Source organism: Sebastes umbrosus, chromosome 16 (assembly GCF_015220745.1).
Source record: "Sebastes umbrosus isolate fSebUmb1 chromosome 16, fSebUmb1.pri, whole genome shotgun sequence".
Lineage (NCBI taxonomy): Eukaryota > Metazoa > Chordata > Actinopteri > Perciformes > Sebastidae > Sebastes > Sebastes umbrosus.
Window position 1 is genome coordinate 25,640,939 of NC_051284.1, and position 14,778 is coordinate 25,655,716.

At 40.0% G+C, this 14,778-nt stretch overlaps 1 protein-coding gene across 16 annotated transcripts in view; it reads left to right on the plus strand.

Annotated features, from left to right (window-relative positions):
- Positions 1–14,778, plus strand: part of map4k5 (mitogen-activated protein kinase kinase kinase kinase 5) — a 39,279-nt gene that overhangs the window by 7,214 nt on the left and 17,287 nt on the right. For 12 of the 16 annotated variants that reach the window (XM_037746160.1, XM_037746163.1, XM_037746162.1 and 9 more), the window contains exons 3-15: positions 1,152–1,209; positions 7,602–7,692; positions 9,162–9,226; positions 9,888–9,943; positions 10,037–10,084; positions 10,720–10,762; positions 10,870–10,942; positions 11,359–11,490; positions 11,720–11,782; positions 11,903–11,984; positions 12,772–12,888; positions 13,751–13,829; positions 14,518–14,589. In XM_037746160.1, coding sequence (XP_037602088.1) covers positions 1,152–1,209; positions 7,602–7,692; positions 9,162–9,226; positions 9,888–9,943; positions 10,037–10,084; positions 10,720–10,762; positions 10,870–10,942; positions 11,359–11,490; positions 11,720–11,782; positions 11,903–11,984; positions 12,772–12,888; positions 13,751–13,829; positions 14,518–14,589 — 979 coding nt within the window. The remainder of the gene's footprint in view (positions 1–1,151; positions 1,210–7,601; positions 7,693–9,161; positions 9,227–9,887; positions 9,944–10,036; positions 10,085–10,719; positions 10,763–10,869; positions 10,943–11,358; positions 11,491–11,719; positions 11,783–11,902; positions 11,985–12,771; positions 12,889–13,750; positions 13,830–14,517; positions 14,590–14,778) is intronic. The other 4 variants (XM_037746169.1, XM_037746174.1, XM_037746176.1 and 1 more) reach the window with 1 other exon arrangement.

Genomic DNA, 14,778 nt, shown 5'->3' on the forward strand with positions numbered 1-14,778 from the left:
ATATTTATAGGTCAGTTAAAAACTTCCCCTTTCTGGGTTCTCAGGTTGACTTTAGCTGCTTCAGGAAATGTAAAGATAGACACAGGTTGCAAGCAAGTATTTGGTCATTACTGAAACACGCTGTAAAGCTGAACTAAATGTGCCATACTGCAGTATCACGGAATAACCACCTCATGTGAAAAACATTTTTTTGTAGTTTTGTTATTTGTTTGTGTGTATGTATTTGCGGTGTCAGCTGCAGAACTAGTATAGTAGAATAGTGTGGTATTCTGTTTATGTGTGTGAATCATCAGCACATTCCCAGTGTTGAAAGGTGGCCATGCTGGAGGGTTTTATGGTTTACGGTTGATTTAGCTGCTCGCCCCATCACTCACACTCCCACGGATTAGGGAGCATCCCGTCTTGACCTGGATTTGGAAGTCAGTGCAGCCTACTTTAAGATAGAAATTTCACAAATGATGGATGGATATGTTTTGATGTAGCCACTGGCATAATATAATGTTATACTGTGAGGATGGTACTGCACAAATACATAGAAGAAACAAAAGAATATCAGGAATGAACAAAATGATGCTACTCTAAGATTGACTGAATCTCAAGTCATCTACAGCAGGGATGTTTAAAGGTTTATGTTGTCCAGCATGACCTCTGGTGATGATGCCTGTTCAAGCAGACTTTAGGTTTGATTTTAGTTGGTCTAGTGTGAAAAAATAGCTGAGTTAACTGATCTGTTTGCAATGTAATGATGTTGAATTTGACTGATGGAGGTGGTGCCATTTGTATCCCACAGTTGAATGTTTCCACTCCACTTCTCTCAGAGGAGAAAGGATAATCTGAATAGCATTTATTGGTTTAATGCTGATGTAGGCTAAAACTGTAACTGATGTCCCATCGTACAACGCTAGTGTGCGTCTGATAACACCTGATGAAATGTAAGGAAATAAAGTAGTGTTTTTTTATAAAAACTTTGGATGGAAAAATGACGGGAATGAATTATCAAAATGGTTTCCGGGTATTTTTCTGTAGGTCAACGAATAAAACCGCTAGTTTTACAATGAACAGTTGGAGCACGAGCTCTGATTAAAGCAGTATTAGTAACAGTACTGTGATATTTTGAGCCTTGCTGACCATTGTGCTGTTGTGTCTTTCAGGCTCGAAACATACAAACTGGGGAGCTCGCTGCTGTGAAGATCATAAAGTTGGAACCAGGTAAGAGTGATGTTCACAATAACTCAGTTTTTCTCATCACAGTGAGGAAAAAATGGGTTTATCAGAGCTTAAAAAATACATAAATAAAGAGAAGTCTGGAAAATAAGTCTGGTATTTTCCAGGGTTTTGAATGGAATGCACAAAAAGTACTTTTCATTTGTCAAGTATTTAATTCACACAGGAGTATACAAAATAGACTTTACCATGTGGTTATTTCACATAGACTATTCATTCATTGAATTGCCAGAAAACATGCTATATTGTGATATATAACGTTATCGAGATATGAACTGACCTATATCGTGATAGAAGATTTTGGCAATATCGCCCAGGCATGAAGACCAATGTGTTATGAGATATTTCGTGTGAAGGAGGAGAGGAGGGCATTTCAGACGGTGCCCAGCTTTGGTGTCTGTGCTGGTGATGACCTAGTGACAGAGTTAGTGCGATCCAGATTAGTGGGATTACGATGAGGGCTTTGTGCCACCAGCAACCAGACTGAGCTCAGATGATTACCAGTCAGTGAAGGAAGAGATTCACTTCTGTTTGTTTTCTCTTTCATTCATCATGTCACAGTTTGTTTGAGTTAGTCTGGGAGTGGGAGGATGTGGGGGTATGTTTTTGTACGAAGTTTACACATGTTGTTTTCCTCAGGTGTCATCTTGTCCTGTATCATTTCAAAATGATCGCTCTGAAATTTTTGTTTTCACTACCCGATAAGTCTGTAGAGGTCTTGAGCTCTTCTTTAAGGCATAGACATATTCTGTTGAGATATAGGAGGAGGATTAGTGTGTATGTGTGTGAAGCAGAGGATCAGGGGGTTTAGCTGTAATTTGGTAGAAAAGTCAGAAAAAAGGAAAGGGAAGTATTTTTTCTTGCTGTCATGACTTTTGAGAATATAAATAAATCCTACAAATTCTATAAAAAGTAAAAGTAAATCTACACTCTGGGGCGGCAAATTATGATTATTTTTATTCTCGATGAATCCGCTGATTATTTTCTCGATTAATCAATTAGTTATTTTGTAGCGTTGTTCCGATGCCAGTATCGGAAATACGTTCGTTACTCCCCAAAATTCAGGGTTCGGGTATCGGCGAGTACGCCAGTCTATATAACGATCCGATACCATCATTTATTAACCCAGAAAAAAATCAACTTGTTTAACCAGAACTCAATTCTTCTTTGCTGCTCCAAAACAGTAGCCTTCATGGTGCTGTCACCCTGGATGTATCATGGCTGCCACTACTGTCCACTATCCATACATGGTCGGTAGTAAACAGCTGTTAAATAATAAAAAGAATAATAATAACTATACAATTTACGGTACTCGGTATCGGCCGATACCGTAAGTTCATGTATCAGGATCCGTTTTGGCAAAGAAAAAATGGCATCGGAACATCTCTATTTTGTCTTTAAAATGTCAGAAAGAAAAATGCCCATAATTCCCTCAGAGCCTGAGGTGATGTCTTTAAAAAAAATGTTTCATTTCCAAACAACAGTCCAAAACTCAAACATACTATATGTAGAATGAGAAAAACAAAACAAACCAGAGAGAGGCATAAGCATTTTTGGTTGAAAAGTGACTCAAACAAATAATTCTAATGCACTCGGTGATCTAAATTCTTAGTAAATATAATTTGTACAAACTGAAATGGTAAAACATAAATGAATAGTAGAGAAATAATACTGAGATAAAGAGTGAAAATAGGCCTAGTGTACAGCTAAGGTTTAAGTCACGTTAAAATGGTTTAGAGCAGCGTTGCAGCTTAACACAGAGGATTTTATTGTCCAAAATTGTCAGTTGCACAGCCCTGAGCAGGTTTTCCTCTAAGCATCTTTAAACACCATTCATATTCATGTTTACTTTATCTTATTTTGAGATGAGACGAGGATTAACTCAGCCCAGGTCATCCTGTTTCAGCAGGACTCTCTTTCTTTATCCCCCCCTCCCTCCTTTTAGCGAGAGTCACTCCTGTCTGTGCTTCAGGTAAACAGCTTTGGGCGGACCACAGAATCAAACAGGTTTGACCAGGAGGAATGACGCTGCTATGAAGTCAGGGACCGAGAGAGAAAGGAGATAGGAGTGGTGAAGCCCTCTGGCTGCAGGGGCTGCAGGGCGCAGAGCAGGTTAATCTGATTAGTTGGAAGGTAAACAACTATTTAAAACCAAATTCGTGTCTTCACTCACTGAGGGAACACAGAGACATTTTCAATTTTCCTCCTGCAGTGTACAAACTTTTCGTAGACAATACTAATACTACATCTCTCACAATACCTCTTTTCTTCTTATGATAAGTCATTTTGTTGTGTACTGTCCCTGAGAAGTTGGCACCAGCCTCCTGGCAGTTTCCAATAGAAATTCTACTGCAAGCCGTTTGGGTGTGGAACATCATCTCTCATCTATGCCTGCCGTCACATTTATTTTCTTTAAGCCGTCGGAACAGAAGCAGTAGGGGCGCTCCGGTAGCTCACCAGGTAGAGCGCATACCCTCAAGGCTGAGTCCTTACTGCAGTGGCCCAGTTTTCGAGTCCAGCCAAGGGCCCTTGGCTGCATGTCATCCTCTCTCTCCCCTGCCTTTCCTGTCTCTCTTTCACTATCACATAAAGCAGAAAATGCCCCCAAAAAATACATACATTTGCATAAAGCAGCATATTTGCCAGACAACCATGTGATACATAAATACATTCAATAGCTCCAACATACTGAACTGAAACTTGAAGAGATGAGCGAAGATATGTACATTCAAAGAGCAGAGGGAAGCGCTCAGTCTGAGAGGAAGTGGCTACAGGCTTTGGCCTCATCTCACCAAGAAGAGAAGATTCTCATCTTATGTTTCTCTTTTTTTTTTTGACCAAGTTCAGAGTCATGTCACTGAAATTACCCTTGCTCAAATTTTTGTGGCTTGTTGCACCATATTCTCTCTCTCAACAAAGTTGAAAATGTTAGTGATCAACAGTAGTTCTTTCTCCTGTGAACTGACACTAGACTAAAGAACACTATAATTACAAATGCTCTAACATGTCGTTGGAACCTAATTAATGAGTTCCCAAAAGTGTGACTTTTAAAAGCAAGCTAAAGTATCAAGCGCTAGCTGTAAGACTGAGACGTTCATTACTGCACGTCTTTATTGTGCCACAAAAAAACAATATATAAAAGGGGAAACACAACTTTGATATTACAAATAGAAGGGAGGGGTTCAAACTGAAGGATTGACATTTTAACAAAGCCTCTGTTGGCATTCTTGAGCACACTTAATTTATTATCATTACAGACTTGTCAAGTATCTGTAACAAGAATAATAAAAAGAAATGGACATGATTAGCTTGTAGGACGGACTGTGGCAGGGTGCTGAGCAAATGAGAGAAATCTCATGAAGAGGATTTAAGTAGGAAGCTATTTGATGTCATATATTATTAGCAGCATCCCAAGCTACCATGTAAAACCAGTTGGATGTACACTCCACTCACACTTTCCATATATAGTACATTGCAAATATACTTCTCCCACTGGTGACTTGCATTTCATTTTGCACAATCAACATCTCAGCTGTGTAAAAGCTAAAAAATATTTGTGACATGGCACCGTCGTTTGATTGAAAGCATAAGGCTACTTATACTCTGTATTTTTGTTTTTGTCAACAAATCCCTTGAAAAGACCAAAATCATCCATCAGTTAGTCTGTCTCTGAATATTTTCTGACTTCCCTATTCTCTCTGTTGCACTCGAGCCAAAGCCCTTTGGTTCACACTGAAGACGTAAATCTTTAAAAGTGACAGATATATAGTTGCGTTGAAAAAAGGCCCAGTAATTTCCTCAAACAGTAGTAAACAGTGTGTTTGTTGGGGACTATTATAAATAAACTACAGTTCCCATGATCACCGTAGTGAACATGTCACCGAGTGCAATGTGTGGCTCATTGATGTGTTTTCAGTAGGTTTTGGACAACAATGGAGATGTATGGAACAGAGGAATGAAAAAGGTCAATCAGGTTTTGGCCAAAAAGACAATACTTGTTAGTAGGATCAATTCATTCCTAATTTTGGTCTTTTCATGTGATTTGTTGACATTTATGTGTCCCTTAAGGCCTCCATGTCCCCTTCATGATTGAACAAGTTTTGTTATTGAGTGTAAAGAGATACCATCTGTCGCTTAGATTAATCTGATGAGTCTGTTTCATGAAAATAAATGTGACGTTTAAACACTTCACAGTCACTAGAGAGGCAGGTACATACTGGTAGTTGTTGTTACAGGCTTTTCAGTTTTAAAGCCAGAGTGAAAATACTACAATCTAAGGAATCCATCGGTACCAGCCATGTCATACTAGCTTGTCGGGAAGGAGGCTAAATAACGCTCCAAACTTACGCTAAACTTTGGCGAGGAAAAACTGGCATGGCCATTTTCAAAGGGGTCCCTTGACCTCTGACCTTAATATATGTGAATGTAAATGGGTTCTATGGGTACCCACGAGTCTCCCCTTTACAGACATGCCCACTTTATGATAATCACATGCAGTTTGGGGCAAGTCAGCATACTGACACACTGACAGCTGTTGTTGCCTGTGGGGCTGCAGTTTGCCATGTTATGATTTGAGCATATTGTTTATGCTAAATACAGTACCTGTGAGGATTACTGGACAATATTTGTCATTGTTTTGTGTTGTTAATTGATTTCCAGTAATAAATATATACATACATTAAATACTTACTTTATACTATACTTATACATTTGCATAAAGCAAGCCTATTTACTATGGACAATCATGCGATTAAATATTTCAATCGATTGACAGCCCTAATTCAAAGATAATGTTAATTCACTGGTTTGTTGTTTATCAGCTGGATAGTTATGCACGTGTTGACATTCCAACCAGACTTTAATTCAGACGCTCACGTGAGAGAGCCTAACCCCTCCTAGACAGACTGAAAACAGGACTGCTCTTTTCTTTGGGTTGTTTGTGTGATCAAAAAATGCCTCCGTGCTCCAGGGTGTATCTCCAGAGATGTTTTCTTCCAGAGATCAGATGCCCCTCTATCATTTTAATTAGGTAGCTAGACCACAAGCCGCGCAGTACAATGTCTGGAGCTCTGTATTGTAGTAAATTGCAGGTCAACAACTTCTTTTTGTCTTCAGGCCACAGCTGGCAGTAGTTGACACTATTTTGCGAGACAGCTGATTTTTTATAACAGAATTTAGCCATCAAAACACCTCTGTTTACATCCAAGATAGGTAGGCATAAGTGACACACTTGACCATATGCAGAAAAATTGGTTTGTTGACCATAATTTCCACTACTAGTAATGTGCAGGTTTTTTTTGGCAGAGATTGTATCTATTAAATGGACTTAATCTGGATTGATGCCTTTGATGACAGTCTGTTGATAGAGTGCTGAAGCTGGCAGAGTCTGGTAGATCTTAACCTCCGGTTAATGTATTCCAGGTCCATGTCTCTGCACAATTGGGAGCAGCTGGGCTTACATATTTTAGCCTTCTTACTTCCTACTGGTCGGATGTATTAGAGTGCTTTGCTGAACTGGAAAGCAGCCTGGATATCGGCCTACCACATAAACTTTAAAAGTACAAAGTGTTCCTTCTATTGTTATTGGCTGTTTTATAATCTGCTGCATATTCACAGAGATGGAATATCGAACCATATAGACAGAGGGAAATATGAGAAGAGTTTGTTCTGTGGTTTTGAGTTTGGCAAACTTAATGGAAAGATTTAAGTGTTTTCTAAATCCTAATTTTTAAGGCGTGCACAACCTGTATCATCTGAAATGCTTTGAGTGGTTATTTTAGTCAACATTTTAAATTCAAGGTTTGTTCTACTGTCAATAACATATATTTTATTCTAGGGCTGCACGATTTTGAAATAATATCTTATTGCGATTATTTTTGACTGATATTTTAATTGCGATATGATTTACGATTTTATAGGGAATGATCATTTTTACATCATTATTCAAATTTTTATTAAAATGATTTATGATGGGATTTTTACAGGGATCTGTACCAAACAAAGATGTTTTCTTAAGTCTGTAGAATATGATGTGTAGGCCAGGACATCTCTGCAGCACAGCAATATTTATTTTAAATGGCATTTTGACACACATTTCACCTTGAACAAATAATGTGCTTGATTGCAATTTGAAAATTGCAGTAGGCCATATTGCAATTTCGATAAAATTGATTAATTCTGCAGCCCTATTTTATTCTGTAGATTTTGTAGATGAATCATAAATCAAATTCTTGTGTCCACTTTTATTATGTCCACTATAATTTTGTGAGGTGTTTATTTCTAAATGAAAAATATCTCATTTTAAAATGAAACATTTCCCTGGGCAGACAATGAAAATCTAACTTTTTGTCCATGTGTGATTCTCCCTCTGTTTCCAGGGGATGACTTTTCCATCATACAGCAGGAAATCTTCATGGTGAAGGAATGCATGCACCACAATATTGTGGCCTACTTTGGGAGCTACCTCTGGTAAGAGCCAGCTTAAAATACTCCTGCTTTGTCATTTTATACTCTGTATTTACTCCTCTCTCGCAGCCAGTCCCAAGGTATAACATTAGTGGAATTCATACGTTACTGTCAAAGGGATTTAACGAGCCACTGCCTGAAACTCGCATGACGTATTTCTTTACTTAGTCACACTTGTGTGTATGAAAGTGTGACTCAAACCTTTCAACTGGGCTGACTGGTGCTGACTAGGCCTTTCAGTGCCAGGATGCAGCTCTTATGTTTTAATGGAGCCTATGTTTTGTGGCTGGTATCTGAGAGGAAGTATGGCCGGTCCGCCCACCGCTGGCTCAGACTTCCAGCAGGTTTAACTGGAATATGAGCCTCTGATCTGTTTTATAAGGCTGTTAGTCCAGAGAGATGCACGTCTTATCACAGCAGGCATGTCTTGGTACAGTCTCGCCACATAGAGCACAAATGGTTACTGTAAAACGTTAATGAGCAACCCACCATGCGTTAATTATTATAAAACTAGATTAATTGTATTAGAAGAACCACAGTTTTATTGGGGGAATTCAGGTTTCCGTTCAGACCTGTTTCCTGGCCTAAAATTATTTCCATGTCCAGCTAAACGGTGTGAAAAGTAGCACAGTTGTGATTGGGAATCTGAGGCAGTGCACAGTATCCTCACCTGTGCTGGCCCAGTGTCACAGTTTGATCACACTGGTCTTATTTTTTCGTTTTTGTCAGAGGGTTGACATCATTTTTCTACCCATCCCTCTCTTCTCAGACATCCAGTTCACCTGCAGAAGCACTAATTGTTTATTTTTCACCTTTCTGCAAGTACTTAAAACAACTCTATACGTAATTCAGAGGAAATCTAAAGACCCTCTCAGACAGAGATTCCGCAATACTGCTGCAAAGAAGATCCGCCGTTATGCCGACTTTTTTTTCCACATTATACGGCAGCATAATGCCGCCCCGGTGTGTGATTTTTAGATAGCACGCCAGCATCACAGGAGCAAAAGAGGTGTGAAGTTTATCTAGTGTGTGTCTGTGTGCGTGTAGTCCCGCCGTGCCGGCTGTCCCTTTCACACAGACGTCGGCTCGGCTCTGTTATTACCTACGCTGTCGGCTCAGAGGCTGAACACGGTGTGATCCCGTCCACTGCCCATTTCAACACCCCGCTGCCACATATGAAACAAACTGGGACCCAAACACAGCTTTCTGCAGCCATGGAAGCAAGCTAACAAACTGGATCAACAGAGATAACGCTAACATTAGATTCTACCCGACTTCTGAATGTCATATAGAGAACCTTTAATCTTGTTTATTAACACTTGTTGGTAAAGTTGTAGAATGCATGTGCTGCTTATTTATGTTTTGCTCAAAATGTGTGATTACTAATAGTACTACTAGCTGTATAATAAGTTTGTCTTGCTAACTTGCAAATCAGCAGTCCCTAACTTGATAATTTTCTCTGATTTCCTCAGTCGAGAGAAGCTTTGGATATGTATGGAGTACTGTGGTGGAGGATCTCTGCAGGACATTTATCACGGTGAGCTTTTCTCTTATTCATAACTAGAAAGATGCAGCCATAAAAGGGTTTTCAATACTGTACTTTAGGGCTGCACAATTAATAAAATATTAATCACAATCACGATTTGGGCTTCCCACAATTAAATGAACATGATCAACTGCGATATTGACATTTAAAATGCTGCGCTCGTGGAAAACTCTGCTGCATCAAATTAAGCGCTTCCTAAATTAACAGCCAGCCACCAGGGGGAGATCGAGATGGTTTGGCTTCACTTATGGGGAGCCGACATGCCGCTGCTCGCGCACACTACAGCGGGAGCCTGTGATAAAACTTTCCTGAATGTTGTGGCTGCAGTCAAGAGTAGAATAGTAATATACTGTATATTAAAATATACTGAATTCAGGTGAAGAAGAACCTTACTTTAAGTCTTATTTTGATGCAAATATTTGTACATCAGCAGGAATGTAGCACAACATGGAAGTGAAAGCAGTGCTCTGTTTATTTAAATCTGTGCAATAAAAGTATTTGACCCTAAAATCAATGAATAATGGTGATCTCAATATTGATAGAAAATAATCATGATTATCATTTTGGCCATAATCGTGCAGCCCTACTTGTAAAATCAATTTCTACCTTAATCCTTACCCTTCAAAGATGTAATGAAATTGTGTTGTTACAGTGACGGGACCTCTCTCGGAGCTTCAGATAGCATATGTCTGCAGAGAGACTATACAGGTAATGTCTCTTTCAAATATTTGTTTTAAAGAATGTTTCAATGTTTGGAATTTCAGTTGAACTCATTACTGAATACTTTAATTTCCCTTACAGGGTTTGGGATATCTGCACACCAAGGGCAAGATGCACCGCGACATCAAGGTATCATATCTTTTCTACTTTGTTTTGTTTTCGTTTAGTCTTAGATTTGTCACAGACAGATTATCAATATAATCTTTTAGCAAAAGCAGCGCTGCAAAGGTGTGAATTGATGTCACAGGAAAAGCGTAGCCGGGGATGTGCTCATTCGAAAGCATGTGACCAACGGTGTCACTTACAGCGGCTTTTGAGGTCGAGATGAAGTGGATCAGGCCCGGTGCATGCACACAGACTGGAGCCTCAGTCTCATGTGTTATCACAGAAGGTCAGGGTTGGACCTATTATCTTTGCTCAGCCCTACGCAGCGAGCACTTCCTGTTTCCTCTACTCTCACCGCAGGATGCCACCAGGGAGACTGTCAGTCACAGCCAACAGAAACAATGTCAGTGGAACTGTCAAAATGCTGTGAAAATGGTGCAGCTTTACTGGCAGTCAGATCAGTGACAGACCAGCAGTAAATACTTCAACTAGACCAGATGTTACTGGGAATGTGGAACACATGATTGGCGCTTTGTTGTAAACCAGTTTGGCAACACATCAGCTCAACTCAGTGTCTTCAGTCTCAATCTAGTAAAATATTATCTTGAATGATTTTTCACCCAGTAAAATAAATGTTTATGGGATTTTTTTTTTAACAGGGTGCCAACATACTTCTTACAGACAACGGAGATGTGAAGTTAGGTAAGTTGCTCTTTAGCGTCTTAATTCTCCAGGACTCAAACTCCTTGGTATCTTTCAGTCGTACGTGGATTACATAATCTGAAAAACCCTGTCAATCCTTGTTACAGCTGACTTTGGAGTTGCAGCCAAAATAACAGCCACCATTGCCAAAAGGAAGTCCTTCATTGGAACACCTTATTGGTGAGTGTGTCACCCTCATCAAGTTGTTTTTATTCAGAGAAGCGTTGGTTAAATACTTTCAATCAGATACTAGAACATGTCTGTGTTATATTTTATCTCACAGAATCTAGTTTGTGATGATAACATGTACAGTACAAGTGGTTAGATAGATGCTTCCCCTAACAGATACAAGTTCAAATTTTCACAGCAGCTGAAGTGTTTTTGAGTAAGACAATGAATCCTCACCGGCTCCAGGGGCGTTGTTCTTTGACTGACCCCTAAACCACACACAGTAAACAGAGTTTTTCTACACAGATTAACAGGGTATCTCATTATTAGTATCAGCGTTGGTTTTCACTTCAAAGAGGCCTCCCCAACCAACCTTTCATCCTTTTTTTTAGAGAGTTTCACTGAATTCTTGTTCTGAATTTGTGTAGGATGGCTCCAGAAGTAGCAGCAGTGGAGAAGAACGGTGGCTATAACCAGCTGTGTGATATCTGGGCTGTTGGCATCACGTCCATAGAGCTGGCCGAGCTCCAGCCTCCAATGTTTGACCTACACCCGATGAGGCATGTCTTTCTTTCCTCAGTCAGAGCTTCCCCAGATGATTCTTCGGCTAATTTCTCCTTTCATGTTACTGTCATGTTTCATCACGTCTTTTCATTACTTCAATGGTCATACTGTCAAAATACGTTTAGGCTATTATTAGAAGAAGTTGCAGGTCACCTTACTTGAGTAGATTTCCTTCTTTAAGCCTGTCTAAACCACTCTTAATCCAAGTTTTTTGTTTTTCCATAGGGCCTTGTTTTTGATGTCGAAGAGCAGCTTCCAGCCTCCGAAGCTAAAAGACAAAAACAAATGGTGAGCGCCCCAGAATATTCAGTGTGCTATTCTAGGATTACATTATGATACTTTACACTTTGTTCTTAGAGGATAATAGCAGCGATCATCGCATTAAAACAAAATCGTCTTGTTCCCCAGGTCCACCGCCTTCCACAACTTTATCAAAGTGTCTCTGACAAAGAACCCAAAGAAGAGGCCCACGGCAGAAAAACTTCTATCGGTAATAGTTCTTATTGCTCCTTTCAGACAGATGGTAGACATTATATAGTAGGAGATTGAAATGTTTGCAACAAAGACTGTATTGCAGTTTTTTAGCCTGAACCTATTCACAATGGAAATTGGGCATGTTAGCCAAAAGTCATGTCTGTGTTCTGTCTTTTACAGTTTCTGACTTTACTTGAAATTATAAATTGCGTTTATTGCATTACCATTTGTGAATCCTGAAGGCCAAACAAAGACGTAGAGGAGCTCAGTTGGACCAATGAGCTTCTGTGTGGTTTGGCTGAATTTCTAGCTGTGTGGGTCAGAGTCCGACCATGGCTCTACGGGCCAACCGTTTAAATGGTTACAGCATTAAAGAAAGGTTATTAGCAAATACATTCTTTGATAATGTCAACAAAGCTTCAGTCCAGAGGAAGAAGGCTGAGGCTCCAGCCTGTGTTCATACACCAAAGAAGAACTATCTTTTAAGAAGCAGACAGTTTTGCTGCTTCTTAAAAGATGGTTTCTATCATCATTAACTCAGTGCATGTCTCTGAGGAGAGGTGTCTCATCCTAATGGTCCAGGAATCGGATGATTAATGCAGGTGGTTTCATTACTTTATTATAGTGAAACTTGGACTTTGATATCCTTTTCTGCAGCGATTCTGATGTTCCAGTTAGCATGGACCTTGTGTGTGAGATCAGGGATGTCAGACCTCTAGTATAAACTATAAATATAAAAACTATAAATATTATTCTCAAATGATGAATTATGATAACTCACAATCCTGTGTTGTGTCCTGCAGCATGTGTACGTGGCCCAGACGGGTTTGACAAGGAGGCTTGCTGTCGACCTCCTAGATAAGATGAACAACCCAGACAACCACCAGCATTACAGCGAGGTGGACGATGATGACCTTGAGGTAATGTCTGATTCCATCACATAAAAAAATAGCACCATTCACCCTTGCTTTGAGAAATTAAAAAGGAAATTGAAAGTCTATTCAGCCTACAAGGAAGTGTTCAAAGATATACACACATTGACAACTTTTTAGACCGTATATACTCAGAAATATGAAAAATGTGCCCCATTTGTTGATGTTTTTGACTGTCTTGTTGCAGGGAAATTATGTAAAAAAACAACAAAATGATTGAAAAAAACAACCATTCCTTCCTAGTTAACCAGAGTTTCATGTAAACACTGACAGACTCTCTGTCAGCAGTGAAAGTAAATATTAGCACAGCATGTTTTTTCAGCAACTTGGCAACAAAAGATAAAAGGTGAGCTTTGCCGAAGTGTGTTTTCATGTTCCCCTAAAGCTTCCCTTCCCCCTCTTCTTCTTGATTCTCTCCATCGACATTATTATTCCAACTGGAATCAACATCACATCTATGTGGCAGCCAAAGAGGTGGTACCAGCGCCTTTTAAAAGACCATTGTGCTTTTCTCCCCCATGACAGCAGTAGCACTGTCTTGGCTGCCATGAATGAAAAAAACCCTGAAGGCTATTGACTGCAAGCAATGGAGCTTGTTGCAAACAAACAGCCTCTGGGATGCATAATAATGTGATGATGCGGAGACGCAGTGCAAAAAATTAGCTCTTAGGATTTGTTTTTTACTGATGATTTCAAAAGATAAATATCATAATTGTGCTAAATGACTCGAGGCAATGCAGGGTCGGTGTTATATAACACTTTACCCTACTCTGCACTTGTTTTGTCAAGTGCTGCTCTGCACTGTCGAAACCTCTTTTCTTATCTTTATATCTTTGTCTCGTTGCTTCAGCCCCTCTCTGCAGTCAGACACACCATCCGCTCCTCCAACAAACAAGCCAGAGCTGAGAGGACGCGCTCAGAGATCGACTGTAAGTAAACAAAAAGCCCAAACCCATCACCACGACACAAAGGCCAACCCCCCTGCAACAAATCCGTCCTGTCATTGGTCAGCCTGGCATTGTAGGTTGATAGAGGTCCGGCGGCTTGTCAGAGGGTCATCCCATAATCCTGCAGCACTGGCTGGCACTTTTCCAGACCACAGCATGTGGTAGTGTGTGTAAAAATAGCCCGGGGAGTCACGGAAGAGAAAGTGGATGTAGTAGAGTCCATTAAGTTAACTGTCCCTCATTTTTTATTCAATGAATAATGTCGAATAGCTTGTCTGAAGGGGGTCATAAAGGTTTCTTGAAGATTTTCAGTCAACAAGTGTTGATACTGAATTTGGCAGAGGATTCAGCTTAGTACATTCTGGAAATGTATTATTTTGCAACCCTTCAAGGAAGTTGTTGCGTGTCTGTGTGGTCGTGAGTAGTTGTAGATAAACACTGTGTTGTGCTTGTCGTGTCAGAACTGTTTCCCATTTCATCATTTTGGGTCGATGTAGTAACAGTCCAGTGGTGAGGACTGAGATATGTGTCTTTGTTGGCTGTTTTGTCCTATTTATCTGTAGCGATACGTGCCGTGCTTCATCGTGTTTTGTGCTTGTTTGTACTGTGAGATGCACTTCCTGTATCTGTATTTCTCACAATTGCATCTGACTTTCCCTCCAACACGAAGCAAACAATGGGACAAACCAAGGAGGGCGATGCTCAAGTCCTAGCTTCACTGAGGGACACAGGGGGGACGCAGGTCAGTGACAGTGTAGTGAGACAGTGTGTGTTTGCATAATTCCCTAGCTCCCTCCCAAGCATACTTGCCAACCTTGAGACCTCAAAAAAAGGGAGGATTTTAGAAAACTGAAGCAGGGGACAGGTCTGGGTGTCGTCCCCCAGAAAAATTTGAGTTTCAGAGACTTTTTTTCCTGCATTCTGGTGACTT